Source organism: Mobula birostris, chromosome 14 (genome assembly GCF_030028105.1).
Source record: "Mobula birostris isolate sMobBir1 chromosome 14, sMobBir1.hap1, whole genome shotgun sequence".
Taxonomy (NCBI): Eukaryota; Metazoa; Chordata; class Chondrichthyes; order Myliobatiformes; family Myliobatidae; genus Mobula; species Mobula birostris.
In genome coordinates, this window is record NC_092383.1 from 66312439 (window position 1) to 66332664 (window position 20226).

The 20226-nt window shown below is 39.7% G+C and overlaps 1 protein-coding gene across 4 annotated transcripts in view; it reads right to left on the minus strand.

Annotated features, from left to right (window-relative positions):
- inavab (innate immunity activator b) overlaps positions 1-20226 on the minus strand; it is an 82258-nt gene that overhangs the window by 34514 nt on the left and 27518 nt on the right. For 3 of the 4 annotated variants that reach the window (XM_072277765.1, XM_072277767.1, XM_072277764.1), the window contains exons 2-3: positions 20045-20138; positions 225-349 (exon numbers count right to left, since the gene is read on the minus strand). In XM_072277765.1, coding sequence (XP_072133866.1) covers positions 225-349; positions 20045-20099 — 180 coding nt within the window. In that variant the 5' untranslated portion in view covers positions 20100-20138. Of the gene's footprint in view, positions 1-224; positions 350-467; positions 496-20044; positions 20139-20226 lie in introns of those variants that run through there. The other variant, XM_072277766.1, reaches the window with a different exon arrangement.

Genomic DNA, 20226 nt, shown 5'->3' on the forward strand with positions numbered 1-20226 from the left:
AATAAAAGATGTTCAATAAAATGCATTCTTGTCTTTAGCTAATAACAATGGAGATTATTGCTTTCTTTGCTAATATGCTGTACTACTTATTTTTAAAATTTTTATGATATTTATTGCACAACATAATTCATTAATGAGATGGATGCTGCTACCAACTGTAAAAATATTTATCATTGCTAAATCTGGAGATGAAAACCAACAGGAACCCCTTTAATAATACTCACAGATTCACGTAAGCAGAGTTGCTTCAGTTCATTTAAACAGGCCTCAAGTGATTCTTCCAGCATCTGCTTACGTAACATAACCGAACAACACCGATCTTTCATTGTTGATTGAGGACTGTCTGACCCTATGAATACAAAATCAACATTATGAGCAAAGAAACACATGGATTAAAATCTAAAATTCCAACATGAAGTGATGATTATATTACAGAAGAAAATACAATATGTGCCGAGTTATTTTACCAATTCTAGAACATGTTTGTTTTTCTTCTTGGTCTTTTCTCTCCTTCTTTTATCTCCGGATGTGCCACAACTGGTTTTTTCTGCAACATTTCATCCACGCTGAACCAACACAATTCTCTTGGCCTTTTTCTCTCCATCACCATACAAGACCTAACCTTCCTCGATTGAGTCCATGACTACTTTCAGAAAACATTTGAACCATTAATTGCTATCTCTTTAAGAACTGCCCAATCCTTCTCTCAGTGAGATTCCTCTTTAACACAGCCTCACACAGAGATTCCTCATGAGCTGATTCTGTACTGATCACCTCAGCCACCACTGTATCATGGTCAGATCAAGTGTATGGATAGTCAATGTCTCCCTCTGCGTTTTCCTTTAGCATATATATAAAAGCTCATGGACAAGGAGTTAGCTGTAAGAGTTTTATGCTAATGATTCCATTGACTTTTTAATTTGGCTAAAAATCATAATGTAGGGTTACCAGTCTAACAATTGTTTCCACCTGCTGATAAGGTGCTGTCAACAAGTCACTATTTCACTACCAGTGTCTATTTCTCCTTTTATACTTCACCTTATTCCACTTTTTAAACACTCCTTTAAGATTGCCCTCTCTACAAATCCACAGAGCATGTCAAGCTTCTCCTCAAATTTCTTGTTAAACTTCCTAACAGTACAGTGACAATTCATCATTTGATGTTGCCATTGTGAAGCAAATTAAGATATTATTCCACGACAAAGAGCAATGGAGTTTACTGTCATTTAGAGTAGTGGTCCCCAACATCCAGGCCGCGGACCGATACTGGGCCGTGAAGCATGCAGGGGTGCAGCGGTAGCTGGAACGCACCCAGTAGATCTTTAAGAAGAAAGTCGAAATAAACAAGCTAATTAATTAGGTGCCGCCCGGCACGTAAATGTCGGCCCAGATTGGAGGCAATTGCTGATTTCACTTGCTCTACACGATGTTCACTCCTCTTTCCAGGGCGCTGGAGCCTTTAGCTGTTCCATTGTTTGGTCAATTTAAACACCAGCCAGACAGGCTGAAAAGACAGGGCTGTCAGGATCGAGGTGACATGTTGAATCTACACAAACTCCTAATAAAATATAGGTGCTACCGTGCTTTCTTTGTAATGACTGTTCCGTGCTGATCCCAGGACAGATCCTCTGACACTTTTCAGAGACAGAAACGTCGACCCTTAATGCCAAAGAATTTAAAGTTATTGACCCTCTCCACCTCAGTTCCTCTAATGAAGACTGGCTACTGGGCAGCACCTAATTAATTAACTTGTTTATTTAGGCTTTTTTCTTAAAGATGTGCCAGATGCGCTCCGGCTACCGCTGCACCCCTGCATGCTTCGCGACCCAGTATCAATCTGTGGCCCGGAGGTTGGGGACCACTGATTTAGAGGACCTTCCACAAACTAAAGTTCCCAAAGCAACTGCTGAGACTCTTGAAGAATATGCTTTAAATCAACAAATAAAACAAATAAAAAGCAGTGAAAAAATACTTTTTCTCAAATGTTACACTTCTAATAAAATGTATGCACTTTTTTTGAAGTTTGAAATTAATTCCCATATAACTCCTGAGTTTTGCCAATTTTTGAGTTCACTTTCAGGTTATATCGTTCATCTGTACTACTTTAATTAAACCCAGTGAAGGAAATTACGGCAGGCAAAATAATTTGCCTTGATGCAAGCAGTTAATCAGATATTTACTGTAGCTAATATTAATTTAATAACTACACACTGAGTGCTTCCAAAAATGGAATAATCTTCTGACCCTTATTACTTTATGAGGTCTTATCAACAGAAGTTCCATCTCTGGACTTGCATCCTAACCTGACCCAACTTTTGCTCATCTACTGTCCCTATCCTCAATGGTATTCTAGTTTGTCAACAGAGGACATTGATTACAAAATTCCCTTGTGCTCCATGACTCTCCAGATTCTTCCAGCTCTATGCCTTACTCAGTCTCTAGTACAAGTGACTGCATGTTCCTGCTGCACCTCCCATTCTTTCCCTTTTAGTCATCACTTACTTGAACTTTGTAATTTTCCTCTGGAAATATTCCAATGCACTGCATTTCCCAGAGCTCCAGAAGTACACTGTGAGCCTACATGATTAACATATTTAGTCATGCCTTCCTTCAACATTTCCCTGCTCCAAATAAGTGATCAACTCTACCTCCTCTTGGAGGCATTGTGTAAATGTTAATGCCACAGCTACTGCAAGTCAGATTCTGGAAGTCTGTTAAGGTTCAATGAATCATATTTCAGCACTGCCTCCACGTGAAGAGTGAAAAAAAAAGATGACAAATAATAAACTTTAAAACAATGTTCATCAAAATCACTGACAAAGGCAGTAGTCGTATCCAGTGATGTTAAGGTATTCTGAAATGACTCATTGTCTTTATGCCCATCCCATCTGTCTGTACAATTCTGGAAGTTGTCATGTCTGGACATCCTAATGACAGCTCTCCTTCATGTCATTGGATGGTTACAATGCCATTGGAAAAATTAAGCTTTCTCTATCACAGTCACCACAATATTCATTTGTTCATTCATCTCTCCTGATCAAGTGATTCAAGGATTTATGAATCAGAATTCAGGAAGGACCACGGATCGAAAGGATTAAAGAACCTACCCTTTATGTTAGTTAATCATCTATAACAATTTGACTCTTCTTTTCCGTTTTATAAATTAATATTAACTTTGCCTTGTTAAAGATTGGCTGATTTCTTATGGAAGTATCATTTGTTTGTAGTCAAACCTTATAACAATGGAACTATATTGATCAGCTGATAAGACAGGCAGAGAAAGGACAGATGTAATTTAATCTTGACAAATGTAAAGTCATGCATTCTGGGAGGAATAATAAAATTAGAAAAAACAGAAGGTGATACTGTACGAGGAAGTACTGAAGAATAGAGGACTTTGGTGTGCATGTCACTGTAAACAATGGCACAGTTTAAGGAGGTGTACAGGGTCCTTGCCTTTGTTAGCCGGTGCATATGGATGTGGTAGAATTATATCAACCACTTTTGAGTCCCATCTGATGTGTTTTGTGCAATTACAGATGCCATACTATAGGAAAGACGTGATTGTTCAGAGGAGATTCACCAAGATATTGTTTGGAATGGTATACTTCATCTATGATGAGAGACTGAGTAGAGGTGCCTGTATCAGGATGGAGTTTAAGATAAGTGGTGGAAGATATAAAAAGGATTTGAAGAAGATTTTGTTTCATTCAAAAAGTAGTATTTCTGGAAGAAGTGATGGAATCATGTATACTCATATTATTTAAGTAGTATTTACTTCAACACCATAAGTTCAAAGTTTTGGGCAAGAGCTGGAAAGTGGGGTAAATTTAAGCTGATGCTTGGTGGCCAGTATATTGACACAACAGGCCATTGGGTCAGTTTCTGTGAGTTTTGACTGCAAGACCGCATGGCTCTATAACTCTAGGATAGAACTTTACAGCAAAGTATTTTTGCAATTGTGAACATGGAAGGACATGTTACAGAACATAATTTATATCTGGAATGCAGTGAAATTTTCGGCAATCTCTACTGACAATTACCTGCCAAATTAAGAGTACAGTTATCGCGTGACAGGCTCAGTCAATAAAGTCATGAATTGTGATATATGGAATGTTATGCCACCGCAGAGGGTAGGCAGGTTCCATGACGTTTGCAAAGATGGAACCCAGTTGCTCTAAGAAAGCAGTACGCCTTTGTTCTCACTTCCAGTATGGCAGCTACAGAACTTTGCTGCAACTTTTGTATTGGCTTCCCGATTTAGAGTCAAGTTCCAGATTCTGACTGATGTAAGACCCTGATGCAAATTTAAATAATCAATGGAATATGAAAAGGCTGGAGTGATTGATCAGTAATCTCTTTGCATTTTGGAATGAAAGGTTGATCCATAGTTATTCGTATTAATGTTATTTGTGTAGACAATGAATGCATATCTTGGTTCTATAGTTACATTTTGGACTGCTATAAATCCATTTCTGTTTATTATTCCCCTCTCCATGTCTAAACATCTCTACTGGCCGCTCCTTTAGAAGTCATTATTCTGGTTCACCCTTACGACGATGTTGGATTTGTCACCCAATTGCTCCAGGAGCTCCCAAACTGAATACGAGTTAGATTGGTCCCTCAAAAGGGAATCACAGTTCATGCCAAATACATGATCAAAGATGCTCAATTCTCTCACCCACCACTGTCCGCCATACCCACTTGTTCATTGTTATTAAACTGTGTTTTGCAAATGTTTTTTGAGAACCGGTTATTGGTCCAGAAGCAAAGCGTGACTATTTGTGACCAGTGGGGTACTACAAAGTTTGGTTTTCAGTCCAGCTATTCACTAGCTAAATCAAAATTTTAGTTGAGGGTCCAAATGCTGTATTTCCGAACCTGATGGTGTTAGTAAATGGCTTGGACTGTGAGTAGAGAGGAGGATGTAAAGAAGGTTCAAGGGGACACAAGCAGGGAAAGTCAAAGGTGAAAGCACATTAGATGGAAGATATTGTACAAAAATATGAGATCATCCACTTCTGGGCACAGAGTAGCAAAACAAAACATGGTATCTGTGATTGGGTAATGTTGATCTTAAAAGAAACAGAGTACTTGTACACAAATCAGTGAAAGTCAATATATTTCAACCAGCAAATAGGATGCAAATGATAGTTTAGCCTTTATTACAAGAGGATTTGAAAACTGAAAGGAAGGAATAGAACAGAGTCTTAATGATACGGCACAGCAGAAACCTGGGAACACCACCACTCGGAAATCCCTTCCAAGTCACTTGCCTTCCTGACTTGGAAACATATCACCATTTCTTCATTGTTGTTGGGTCAAAATCATGGAATTCCCTCCCTAACAGCACTGTGGGTGTACCTACACCTCAGGGACTCCAATGGTTCAACAAGGCAGGTCATCACCACCTTCTCAATGGCAACTAGGGATGGGCAATAAATGCTAGCATAGCTGGCGACACCCACACCCCATAAATGAATAAATAAAAAAAATAGAAGATTGTGCACAGTTTTGGTCTCCCGGCTTAAGAAAGGAGGGAAACATTCCTTGGAGGGACAGAAGATTCACTTGTCTGGGTCCAAGCAAAGTGGTCTTGCCATATGAGGAGAGATTAAGTAGTCTAGGCCTAGACTACTTACAGTTCAGAAGAAAGGACAAGATTCCATTGAAGCCTGCACATTTCCTACAGGGTAAATGCAGGGAAAGTGATTCCCCTGGGTGAAGATTCTGGAACTAGGAATTACAATTTCAGGATACAGACAGACAGCTTACACCCTAGACAAGAAAAACTATCTTCACTCACAGGATACTGAGTCTTTGGGTTAATTTTTCACTAAGGATGATAGTTTGCTGGAGATACCAAGAAGACAAGGGTATGGGGACAGGGCTGGAACTGGCTCAGCCACATTTGTGATGAAAGCTTTCTTTACTGCTCTGCCGAAAATGAGGTCACTCAGCAACTCCCAGCGATCAATCTCATCTGTCCTCTGTTATGTTTAATTAATTTTATTTCAGAGATACAAGGTGAAATAGGACCTTCCAGAAGTTTGAACCACACCTCCCAGCAACCCCTAATTTAACCCTAGTCTAATCACGGAACTAGTTACAATGACCAATTAATCTACCAACCAGTCCGTCTTTGGACTGTGAGAGGAAACCAGAGGACCCAAAGAAAACCCACACGTTCCACAGGGAGGACAAACAGTCCTCTTACAGATGATGTCAAAATTGAACTCAGAGCTCCAACACCAAGAGCTATAATAGTGTCATAATAAACCACTATGTCCCAACCCATTTCCCCATATTCTCTTTAACCTGCCTATCCAGTGCCCTTAGATTATTTTACCATTTTCCTACACTAGGAGCCAATTCATCACCAATTGACTTCACAACAGTTTTTTTGGGATGTGGAAGAACACCAGAGCCCCCGATGTGGTCACAGCAAGAATGTGGAAATTTTACACAGGCAGCACGCCTGATCAGGGTCGAATCTGTGCCCCTAGATCTATGATGCACTGGTGCTGACTATTGTGCCATTTTGTCACCCAAATAACAGAGAAGACCTGAAGGGACAAATGGCCTACTCCTGCCCGTATTTCATATAGACTCGGAGTTGCAGAGCACTGCAACACAGAAACGGGTCCTTCAACCCATCTAGTCTATGCTGGACTATTATTCTGTCTTGTCCCATTGACCTCCATACACTGCCCATCCATGTGCAGTACTTATCCAAATTTTTCTTAAATGTGAAATCAAACCTGCATCCGTCACACCTACTGGCAGCTTGTTCCACATTCTCACCGCCCTCTGAGTGAAGTTCTCCTTCAGGTTCCCCTTAAATATTTCACCATTCACCCAGCCTATAATCTGTAGATCTAGTCTCACCCTGCCTCAGTGGAAAAAGCCTGCTTGCACTTGCACTATCAAAGGAGGCCCCTCTCTTGGTCAGAGTTTGACCATAGATGTTGCCTCCCAGTTGTCTAGGCACAGAAGCCAGGGCAGTACGATTAGGAGAGCAAGCTGTTGCCCATGTAACAGGCTCCACCTCTTCATGCAACTGATGAATCCAAAGGAACGGCAGTGACTGATACAGTTTGGTACCAGCAGCATCACAGGAGTTGCCAGTCAGTGTTGAACTCAACGTACGACTGCCTTAGGGACTGCCGATTCAGATTTTTCCCTGGGGTTTACTCCTGAGGACTGCCCCATGAGTTGGCATACCTGCCAGGCAGCAATGGTTTGAGACCAGCGTTTTCCTTCTCCTAGATGAGCTGCCAACCACAGCTAAGGAGTCCCACCTGCCCAAAGTGATTGGTTTTACAGCACCAGTAATCCGCCTTTGTCCCTTCTGCTGTCAGTAGAAATGGTACCACCGAGCTTAGTAGCTAAGCCACATGTGATGGCCAGGAGCTGGACTTGGTTGTCAGAAGTTTTTTGAGATGTACACCATTAGCAGCATTTGATAGGTAGTGGGAGCTTATCACCACTGCCTCCCCCCAGCTATAACAACTTTAAGGAACCTATGCTATCTACACCCCTCATAACTTAATATTGTTTGTTCGTTATGTGCCGTGCCGTATGACGTAGACGATCGCAGTCTTTCTATGACCATAAATGTTCTTGGCAAATTTTTCTACAGAAGTGGTTTGCCATTGCCTTCTGGGTGGTGTCTTTACAAGACAGGTGACACCAGCCATTATCAGTACACTTCAGAGATTGTCTACCTGGCATCAGTGGTTGCATAACCTGGACTTGTGATATGCACCAGCTGCTCATACGATCGTCCAGCACCTGCTTCACATGACCCTGATCGGGCAGGGCTAAGCAGGTGCTACACCTTGCCCAAGGGTGACCTGCAGGCTAGCAAAGGGAAGGAGTGCCTCACACCGCCTATGGTAGAGATGTATCTCCACCCTCCCACCCAATTTTTGCATACATCTGTCATATCTTCCCTGATTTTCTTACGCTCCAAGGAATAATGCCTTAAGTCCTATATTTTCTCAAGTTCTTAATTCACAAATAGTTAATATGTTCATGAAAATCATGCTGTCCCAAGTTAAGAAGCTGTAATGGGTTAAAACCTCTGCTAAACAGTAGAAACTTATGCATTCTTATATTAAATTTGTTAAATTTGTTAATTGTCTTTGTTAAATTAAATCCAAGTTGCAATTTCACAATCAAAATATGACTAACAATGAGAAAGCAATTATTGTGCAGTCAAAAATCTAGTAGGTGTCAACCATAACATATTTTTGTAGATGAACCCGCAAGTCACAACACAGAACTGAAATAAATAGGACACTGCGAGCTGATCAGTTGATGGTTCGAACTGTCTTTAATATTACATATGATTGTGAAAGTAAAGACGTGCTCTGACATGTGTATATTGCAAATTAGTTGAAGTGATTAGAAGCTTTAAAACTGACAAGTGAATTAACAAATTAGTTAATTTAAGGACTGGCATGGGATTTATCATTGAAATTTTACATGTGTGACTGATTGTTTTATTAATACAATATCGGGAATCAGATTTTCTTTGCAAGTTGTTAATTTCCTTGTAATGTTGTTTCAAACAGATCATTTTTTACGAGATGTGGTAAGAAAGGCAACATCTATTTTAACACAACAATATCTAAAATACAGAAGATATCTTCCATTTGCTTGCTTTACTTCTGTTAATGTTTACCATCATAGATTTTGTGGATCTACTAGACAACAGGGTGACCTGTTGGGGCACCCTTTGAGAGAAGGGTAGTGCAGTCTGATGTGACCAGAATGAACATTAAATTTTCCTGAATGCTATTGGTACCGCTTTGCTTTGGAAACTGAAGTAGAAAACCTCAGATTATTAAAGAAGAACGACATGTAGCAAAGCAAATATAGCTCCTTCTCATTTATTGAAGGACACTTTTGATGGCATCATTTCTGGGTTATCTGCCACCCTCATGCCTTTTGTTGTCATTCTGGAGACGTGAAGTCCTTTCATCCCCCGTCTCTTCATCTTCTCTGCTGTTTGTTCTTTGTCTCTGATCCTGGAGACGTGAATTTCTCAGCTCCTTTGTCTCTTCCTCTCTCCTCCTTCTGTGCCTGTTTTTGTCATTCTGGAGATGTGCAGCCCTTTCATTCCCCCGTCTCTTCATCTCTTCTGCTGTTTGTTCTTTGTCTCTGATCCTGGAGATGTGAATGCCTCTCCTCCTCTGTCTCTTCTTCTCTCATCTTTTTTTGTCCTGACTCTTTGACCCTGGAGTCGTGCAGCCCTGGCCTCATCTGACTCTTGTTCTGTCCCTTTCCTTGCCGCTTCCCAATGACATTTGGCATCATCTCTGGACCATAATATCCACCTTCCCTTTCCACACAGCATAATTAGGCTGACCATTTTTTTTAACCTTAATGCTGGATAGAAGATATGAAGCAGTAACACCAAAGGATGCTGATTATTCTTGATGATGTGGTTGGCACTCTCCTAAATGGACATGATATAGACACCGCTGTCCTTTGACTTCAGCAAATGGTTTTATGGTTGTCTCGAAGTATGTTATTACAATAAGATTTAATTATCTCTTATTAATGGGTGGCAGTTAGATCTGTCCCTATCCTGCTCATGCTGGTGGTGATTAGCAGAATGTGACCCCTCGAAATAGAGCTGCCCTGCCCTTTTGCTCCGGTAGGTGTCGCTGCTGAGGCTGGCCGTGCGCATGTGTCAGGCTGTTGCGTCCCGATTTCCATGATGGCGGATCGGCTCTCAGGTTAAAAGGGAGCCTGTTGATTTTTGCAAATGAGCAATTTTATACGAATATATAACACTGAACTTTGCCTGCATTCTGTAAGTTAGTGCATTTTAACTTGATTTAGCCAAAAAAGGTCCCGCTGTAATGCATGGTTTGCGCTAATTGGAGGTCACAAACAGACAAACAGAGCATGAGAGTTTTAGTAGTATATAGATGTTAATGAGGAAACATTACTTTATGCTCATACCCTCCCACTAATAGTAGCATTCTAGTTCATTAGTTCTGTAATTTACAGAGACATTATTGTGCTCCAACTGCAATACCTGTACTGAGCATTTTGCACACATACTTCTTTTTAACCATTATTATTAACACAAAATCTGGAATAGTCAGAAAAGCTTTTTATCAGAACATGATTTTGAGAAATAGTTCTACGCTGCCTATTTTATTTTTATATTCATCTTTTAAAGAATGTTCTTAAAGAGGTGGCTCAGTAGTGTGGTTGTTACCTCATTGCTTTACAATGCTAATTTTCAATGAAAGCAGTTCAATTCCTACTGCTGCCTGTAAAGCATTTGTACCTTCTCCCCGTAACCGTGTGGGTTTCCCCTAGTTCTCCGGTTTCCTCCCACATTCCAAAGAGGCGTAGATTAGGGTTAGTGAGTTGAGGGCATGCTATATTGGTGGCAACACTGCAGGCTGCCTAGCACAACCCTCGATGATGTGGTTTGATGCAAAACGATGCATTTCACTGTATTTTCCGATGTTTTGATCAACATATGACAAATAAGACTAATCTTTAATCTTTGGGTCTTTTATCTCTGCTGTCTATCAGGTGAAGACACTCCATTGCTCTTCTTGTGAAGGAGTTTCACGATATGGATCTAACAATGATGAAGGGCCAATGATAAATTTCCAAATCAGGATGGTCTTTATCTTGGAGAAGAACCTGCTCGTGTGCCATCTATCTTCTGTCCTTAGCCTTCTTGGTGGTTCAGGAGTGCGGTCAGATTTGCTTATCTGAGCAACTGCAGTGCAATGGCAATGCCCTTGTGGTACTGAGGATAAATGCTTAAGGTCATCAACGGGGTGCTGATGTAGTGGACTGCTCTTTCCTGGATATAGTCACACTCCTGACTTGTGATTTGATTTTTCAGTGTCAAGAGATGAATCACTCACTAAAAGATACCCAACTTCTGACTTGTCCTTGCAGCTCCTGCATTTATCTGGCCTGTCCAGTTTAATTTCTGGAAAATGGTGACTCCCGGGGTACAGATGGTGGAAGTTCAGCAAAAATAATGCTATTGATGATCACTTTCCTACTGAAACTAGACATTGTCTAGCACTTGTGTGCCAAGAATATTACTTACCATCTGTCAACCTGTGAATGAATTTTGTCTTTGTCTAAGTATATGCAGACATGGACTGATTCATGTGCTGAGGAAATGTGAATGGAATTGAACATTGTGATAAAGAGTGAGTGTCTACCTTATGACCCATGACCTTATGATGGAAAGAAGTGTTAAATGCTTAGTGTTCCCATATTGGATAATTATGCTAATTCAACATTCTACAATGAACCATCATTCCATTAAATAAATAAGGCAGCTTGAAGCTAATTTTGATATGATGCAGTCATCAGGATATAAAAGAGAAGGACAAATTTATTCCAATCAGCTAATCAGTCATCTGTTAAGTGTTGGTTGCGATTGATTATGCTACCAAGCTACACCTGCTCAGTGACAACCTATTCACCAATGTCTTGTTTGCTTTTTATCAGGACCAATTGACCTCTGAACTGTTCTTGGTCTAAACATCAGCTAACAAACTGAGTACCACAGATTATGTTCTGATATTTACATATGGTGTAGAAAGAGGCCATTCAGCTCATGGAGATCATACTAGTTTTCAGAGCAATGCCACCTTTCAGCCCCTTCGTTCACTGTAGCCTACTGTCCTTCACATGCTCATCAATGTCATTCTGGTTCTTCTACCGCCCACCTACACAATGGGTAATTTACAGTTGCCAAATAGACCACCAGATCATGCACCTTTGGGATGCATGTACTCTAGTGAATACCATACAGTTACAGGGAGACCATGCACACTGCCCAGTATTAGCTCCATTGACTCAGGATTGAACCCAGGTTATTGGAGCTCTGAGGCAACAGCTCTACAGATTACTCTACGAGTACAGAATGATTACCCTTGACAACTAAGCCACATTTGACTGAGAGTGGCATTGAAGATCTTAGTAAAATTAAAATTGATGGTCATCAAAGGTAGCAGTCCAGTTTTTGGTCATGCCTACACAACAGAAGATGCTCACAGCATCTCTTTATTGATTTATGGATTGATTGATACAGCGAAGAACAGATCCTTCTGGCTAACGAGCCACACTGCCTAGAAACCCACATATTTAACTCTAGCATCATCACAGGACAAGTAAAATGACCAATTAACCTGTATGTCTTTGGACTATGGGAGGAAACTGGAGCACCTGGGGGAAACCCACACACTAATAGAGTTACTAGAAGTCAATCATCCTAATCCAAGGCATCACTGTAGGAATTCCACTGGGTAGTGTCAAAAACCAGATTATCATCTAATTCATCTATAGCTTTCAAGATGTAGGAATGTTTGCTGCTAATTTCACAATGTGCATTTTCATTCACAACTCCTCACCAAAATGAAGCAGTCCATACCCTCATGTACCAAGACCAAGACAACTTTCGGGCATGGAAATCTGATCAATCCCACCTGGCAAATAATATAATGCCCTTGGCAAATGTCAAGAATTGACCTTCTTTAGCAAGGAAAGTCCAACCATATACTCTTGTTACTCAACAGCATTACCATCACCATGTCACCCACCAGCAATGATATGGGGAGTACCTATTCATCAGAAAGTCAACCTGATCAGCCACTGAAGTGCTAGAGTTACAATAACTGTCCAAAAGCAGAATATCCTGCAGGAAGTGACTCACCTCCTGATGCTGCAAATCTTTTCTACCATCTACTCTTTACTTTCATGAATGAGTTCAAAATCAACAACTGTCAGGAAACTTGGCACCCTCCAGGACAAAGCAGCCTGCTTAATCAGTATCAATTCATCATCCTAAACATCACCATTGGGATACAGTGAGAACAGTATGTACCATCTGTAAAAGGCACATGGTATAAGGGCAGCAGATGAATGGGAACACAAGCAATTCCAAGTAGGACATCATCCTGACCTGGAATATAATGCAAGCACTTCAGCCTTATTGCCTTCAACTTCTGGGACAACCTAACCAAGACCCAAATCAGGATAGACATCGGGCTTGTAGCAGATCTTCTAGCTGATGATACTTCCATAGATCTGCATTCCTTGTCCTTCTTGCTGGTGGAAGTCATGTACTTGGGAGCTGTTAATGAAAATGCCTTGTTGAAATGCTGCAGGCATTTTATACTCTGCAGGAAATGAATGGGTCAGGATGGGTGCCACTTCATCCCATAATGGTGCAGGGCTTTTCATCACAGCTTGGACCACTGAATTTGGAAGAGGAAGACTGAAAGTTTCCTTTCTTGATCCTGATTTGTGTCAAATGGATGAGTGTGTAAAGTCCAGATTCCACACTGCATTGGAGACACGAGATATGAAAACCATAGGATCTAGAGCAAGAAAAACGAGCTGCATGGGAGACTCAGTGGGCCAGGCAGCATCTGTAGAGGCATAAGGATCATCGACATTTTGGGATAAGGCATTGCATCAGGACTGTTCTATGTTCCACTCTGCATTGACTCTGTCAGCCACATGGGAGCACTTTGTCAGTTCTGAACACCACAGTATTACAAAGCATGGACTGGCTTGGGCAGGAATACAATGTGGGACAAAGTGTTGACAAGAGATTCTGCAGATGCTGGAAATCCAGAGCAGCACACACAAAATGCTGGAGAAATTCAGCAGCTCAGGCAGCATCTATGGAAATGAATAAAGAGTCAACATTTTGGGCCGAGACCATTCTTCAGGACTAGAAAGGAAGGGGGAGTTCGCCAGAATATAAAGGTGCGGGAGAGTGGAAAGAGGACTAGCTAGAAAGTTATAGGTGAAGCCAGGTGGGTGGAAAAGGTAAAGGGATGGAGAAGGAGGAATCTGACAGAAGAGGAGAGTGGACCATAGGAGAAAGTGAAGGCGGGGCACCAGGGGGAGGTGATAGGCAGGTGAAGAGAAGAAGCAAGAGGCCAGAGTGGGGAATAGAAGAAGAGAAGGGGGAGGGAAAAAATTACCAGAAGGACAAATCGATGTTCATGACATCATGTTGAAGGCTACCTGGATGGAATATGAGGTGTTGCTTCTCCACCCTGAAGATGGCCTCATGGACCAACATGTTGGAATGGGAATGGGTAAAAAGAATTAAAATGGCTGGCCACTGGAAAATGCCACTTTTGGTGGATAGAGTAGATGTGCTCAACAAAGAGATTCCCCAATCACAAATGTGTTGTATTCCTTTGAACTTGCAAGATTAAAATAATAAAGTGGAATTAAGAGTGAAACTAATTTTGTTCACTGAAAAATATTCCAGAGTAACCTTTTCTTGCCCCTTATAAATGTGTTGCGGAATCAGGAACTTGGTCAACTTCCACAGGGTGTGGCTAATATGTTTCAGTTTAATCTGATGTTTCCAAGTCCTGAACGTTTGCCCCTTGCACTAGTGACGACACCACCATTTGCTCTTTCAAATGAGTTTTGTTGTGAAGTGAACAGATGGTGCAGTTGGGCGAATTGTCAAGGGAGGGCACCCAGCCATTCTCAGTCTATTGCAGACTTAGAAAGGAGTGTGTTAGTCCTTCAAGTATGCTCCACCAGACAATGAAATCATGTCTCATTTCCTCCTTTGAACTCTTTTCCCTTTTTAAAGTCGCTTATTGATTTTGATTAGTCAATTATTTTAAATTAAAAAACAACAGTTAACCCCAGGTCAATCATCATTTTCAGAAGAAATTCCAATTTTCCAACGTAATTTTGACGCAGCCTGGTTTCCAGACTTTGCTCCTTGATCTCCTTTACAGGCCATATTTCACACTCCTAGATTCTCTACCAGCAAAAATAGTTATCCTCTATCAACCCCATTACGAGCTTGAGAAATTTGACCAAATCAGTTTTTAATCTTTCAGTTCCACTGGGGATACAACTCAGTCTTGTGAAATTCCTCCTTATGATTTCATCAACCATTACTGTAGCAATCTGCACCACATTCCTTCTAAAACTAATGTGAATGTTGAATAAGGTGTGGTGCCCATAATCCAGAACTTCAGGTGTTGTCAAGGCTTAGTTTACTGCAGTTGTAACATGACCTTAAGTTTAAAGCAACACACACAAAATGCTGCAGGGACTCAGCAGGTCAGGAAGTATCTATGGAAATGTTTCAGGCTGAAACCCTTCTTCAGGACTGAGTAGGAAGGGGGAAGATGCCAGAATAAAAAGATGGGGGAAGGAAAAGGAGTCTAGCTGGAAAGTGATTGGTGAAACCAGATGGGTGGGAAAGGTCAAGGCCTGGAGAAAAAGGAATCTGATAGGAGGAGAAAGGGGACCAATTGGGGGTAATAGGCAGATGAGAAGAGGTAAAAGGCCAGAGTAGGGAACAGAGGAAAGGAGGGTGGTGGAATTTGTTTACCAGAAAGAGAAACCAATATTCATGCCATCAGGTTGGAAATTTTAAAGTTTTCAGCTGTCTGCCATAAACAGAGGTAATTTGAGACCAGGGCTAAAACAGGAAACTCTGGCTATTTCCATCACTTTCCTAACATCAATTTCTAAGATTATTTGTCATCTCCAACTACATTTTCACCCAAATCAGAATCATAGGATCAACCAAGGATCACATCTATATAGTTTAGTAATACATTATGTATCATGGCATTAATCAGCACAAATTCTGTGTCCTTGTTAAGTCCCTGTTTCCTTGACTGAGTTTCATCGCTAACACCATTTGCCAGGTGTTTCATACTTTACTATTCATCGACATCACCCTGAAGCCCTCTACAGGAACCTATTTAATGAATTATAAGCTTTGTATCATCTGCACACATCAAAACTTTGCTTCTTTTTTATATAAATGACAAGGGCTTGGATATGGAGAGTAATGAGCCTCAAGCTCACTCATTGCATACCTCTGTCCAATCTGATAACTCCAGATCTTATGGTTGCATCTTATCTAAATTAATTTGTTAACCTTGAATGATACCAAATTATTTATAATCTGCATGGGGAGTACACCATTGGATGGCATTCTTGGAGTGTGCATAAATTCAAAAGAACATAAGAAATATCTGACTCCTCCTGTGTGGCCTTTCATTCAATGATTATGGCATTTTCCTTTATCATATACCTTGATTCCCTTACAATCTAAAAATCCTTTGATGACTGTCATGAATATACTTAACAACTGATTGTCTTGGACTGTCAAGTCTTTACCTTCCTCATGAAGTAATTTCTTCTCATCTCTGCCTTGAATGACTGTTTTCTCATTTTGAAATGGTGACCCTTAGACCTAGGCTCCCCAGTCAAAGGGAACATCAACTCCACATCTACCCTGTTGACTCCTTTAAGGACTTTGCACATTTTAACGAGATTACCTTTCACTCTTCTAAATTCAGTTCAATTAAGGACCAGTCCACTTAAACTCTCCTTATATGGCATCCGCCATCCAATCAATCCTGCTTCCTCCAGGATTCAATATAACTGGAGCAATCGTGTACTCAATTCCTCAAATCACAAAAGCCTTTTTGACTGTTTGCTAATATTTTAGCCACAACTTAACTTCAAACTTTGCATGGAAATCCCAAAGTTGTATCAATTAGGCAAAATATGTGGAACTATAATCAGCAATGCTTGCTTCCTTATTTGTTACATACATATTCTGCATGTTTTCCTTTCTATATATAAAAAAACTTCATCTTTTTGACATTTTACTGATGAAGTATACTACTTTTTTTGTAACAACTATTACTAAACCAAGATCAGCTATACCATAAATTGGTTGCAAATAAGGCTTGTGCTTTGATTCCAAAGGAAAGTAAACATCCCCCACATAATCGGTGTACTATTTCTACTTCTTAACATTAATGCAATACAATGTTATGTAAAATAAAGAATAATCCTCCCCACAGTTATGCTGCTTGGAGTGCACCCAGTGACTACTTTATTAGGCACAGGAGTGGACCCAGTATGATCTTCTGTTGCTGTAGCCAATCCACTTTAAGGTTTGACATGAGATGCATTCAGCGATGCTCTTCCGCACACCGCTGTTGCAACATGTGGTTATTTGAGTTAGTCACCTTCCTGTCAGCTTGAACAAGTCTGGCCATTCTCCTCTCTTATTAAGAAAGCATTCTCGCCCACAGAACTACCGCTCACTGGGCTTTGTTTGGTTTACGCACCATTCTCTATAAACCCTGGAGATGACTGTGTGATAAAATCCCAGGAGATTAACATTACTCAAACCATGCGATCTGGCACCAACAATCATTCCACAGACACTTGTATCACATTCCTTCCCCATTCTCATGTTTGGCCTGAGCAATAAATGAACCTCTTGACCATGTCTGCATGCTTTTATACATTGAATTCTTTCCTCGGGATTGGCTGAAAACCAACAAGTGCACAGGTGTACCTGATAAAGTGGCAACTAAGTGTAATATTTAACTCAGTAATAGTTAGTACAATAGTTTTAAAACAGTAGAGCTTCTAGCTAAAACAAAATGTCATTTTGTGCAGAGCTGGAGGAGTAATTCTGAATATTGGCAGCTATTCCATCATCAATCCACACTAATCACAAAGTTTGCAACTACTGTACTCTAACCTATCTGATTATCCCTGCACCATGGGATACATTGTGGACACAAAGAAGTCATTGTTGCTACTCTCCCTGCTGAAGATAAATTAGACTTCACTACTCCAACTATTTACAGAAAAAAATGTTCTGTACCAATACCATAAATTGTTAGTTATGGAAATATGGAAACAATTTTAATTTTTACATCCCTCATCTAGAATAATATGCTCTCCTGCATGCCTTCATTGATAAATACTTTGAAATTATAAAGTAGTCTCTTCATATCTGAATGTTTGAAATTCTGCAATTTTTTTGATGAAACTGGGACCTTCATCATGATAGAAATAAACTGAAAACTTCAAACCAAAGCTTTAAAAATAACTATGTCGAATTGGATACAATGCAATGGAACAGCTGTTAAAAACCATTCTTGCTAAGGAATAGCTGTTGAATGAAACTTTTGAGTAGGTGCTAATTTATCCACTACGTTCAGCGTTGTTGTATTATTCAAAGGAAAACAAGACCTCTGCAGTGGCACATTAACAGTACTAAATCTACTATACACTGATCACAAGAGGAATTTTCTATAATGTTTACAGTTCTGACGTATAGAGTGAATAGCATTTTGACTTGGAGAACCAGAGGTCATATTTTAATGCATTAGCTTTGACTTTTCAATAATTTTCTTTCAGTAATATTACACTCCTTTCTGCAAAGTATCAAATGACATTGGGTGTTAACATCTCGGAGGATCTATTATGAGCCCAACACATTGATAAACTCAAGAAGTAGGCACAGCATTGACTCTACTTTGTATGGAGTCTGAGGAGATTTGAGATGTCACCGGACCATTGCAGATTTACCCTGGAGAGCACTCAGACTAATTGTGTCACAGTCTGGCTTGAAGGCTCCAATACAAAGGGTCACAAGAGGCTGCTCACAAGGAGCTGGTAGATTCAACCAGCTCCATCAAGGGCAGAACCCTCCCCAACACTGAAGACATTTTCAGGAAGTAGTGCCTCAGAAAAGTGGCAGTCGTCATTAAGGACTTTCACCATTTGGGATATACGCCCTTTTCATTACTCCCATCAGGGTGGATGGACAGGAGCCTGAAGACCCACACTCAATGATTCAGAAAAAGCTTCTTCCCCTGCACCATCAAATATCTGAATGATGCGTGAACTCATGAACATTACATTGCACTTTTATTTTGCTCTATTTATTTATTTTATAACTTACTGTAACTTTATCCACTGTATTCCTACCCAAAAAAAAACCATTGCACATCATATAAACCCGGTTCTGATTCTGATAGAATCCGGTAATCAGGTTTCCACCTTGCTTTAATATTTCTGGAGAAAGTTTCACAATATCTAACCAAAATCATAACCAAGTGGAATTTGCAGCACTCTGCACTGAAAGTAAATGTTGTAAAATAGAAATTGCATATTTGCTATTGATAACAGCTATTGAACTTCTTCCTTAACTTTGAATTCATATGATTAACACTGTGAATACAATGCTGACCATTTGTATTCATTACAGATATGACTGGTTATGTTTTACACAATCTCAGAATACCAGCATACCAAATGAATAGCCAACAATTCATAGTAAACTAGACCTGTATCTTTTCTAAAATTAGCAACTCCAGCATTTTCTATAACCTTGTTATAATTGGTCTTCACAACAATTCTCCCTTCCTGGCAAATCTCAAGATTTCCTATCTGCATTCAACCATTCCTACTGATAATATACTTCCATTGCACTAATTGCACATCTAAAAAATAAAAATGTGGTAGTTGAGCTCTGAATCAAACTCAAAGTAAAGCTATTTCATCCTTTCCATACGTTCACAGTAAGCAATAGTTCTACTTGCTATAGTGACACCTGATAACAAAAAGGAAGTGAAATTCACCAACTAAATCTCAGACCATTTTGATGACTGCTGATAGATATTGGTAGAGACAGTGCAATATTGTTTTAAAAAAAATCAATGTGTAAGTGAGATTAGGAACACTAATGGTTTTACATAGACAATCTCAATTTAAGTGCAAATTTCAGAATTGATGAAAATTGTATCAAAATTCCGATTAAAACCAAAGAAAATTGACTTGCTTTGATAATCTTATGTGAAGAGAGAATAATGGAGTTACCAGGAATATTATTTGAGAGCAACATTCATAATTAAAATAAAGAAGAAGCAACTAGTAATTAATGTAACAAACTTGAGGTATAGTAATATATATACATTGAAGTCCAATCTTAAAATTTGACTCCACTTAAGTCAAACCAAAAGAGTTCACAATGTACTGTATACTTTGCACATTTAGCACATAAAGCAAATGGATATGTTATCCCTCTCCTTCAAATGCATTCACATGTTAGATCATAAACTAAATGGGGAAAAATAGTAAAATCCAAAAGTACACTAAAGAAATGAGTTGATCTGATCAAAATCGAATAATATTACAAGAAAAATTAAAAGAAATTTACCTGACTGGAGAATGACTCCACTATCAGAATCACTGACTTCATCTTTGCTTTCCATCTCCAATGGAATAGAGTATTTCCTATTGTTTCTTTGGTCCTGCAATAATTAATTCCAGAAAGAATTTATTTTGTTATGTGTCAATTGCATACAAATAAATTGAAACAGTTTTTATGTTCAAAGTTTT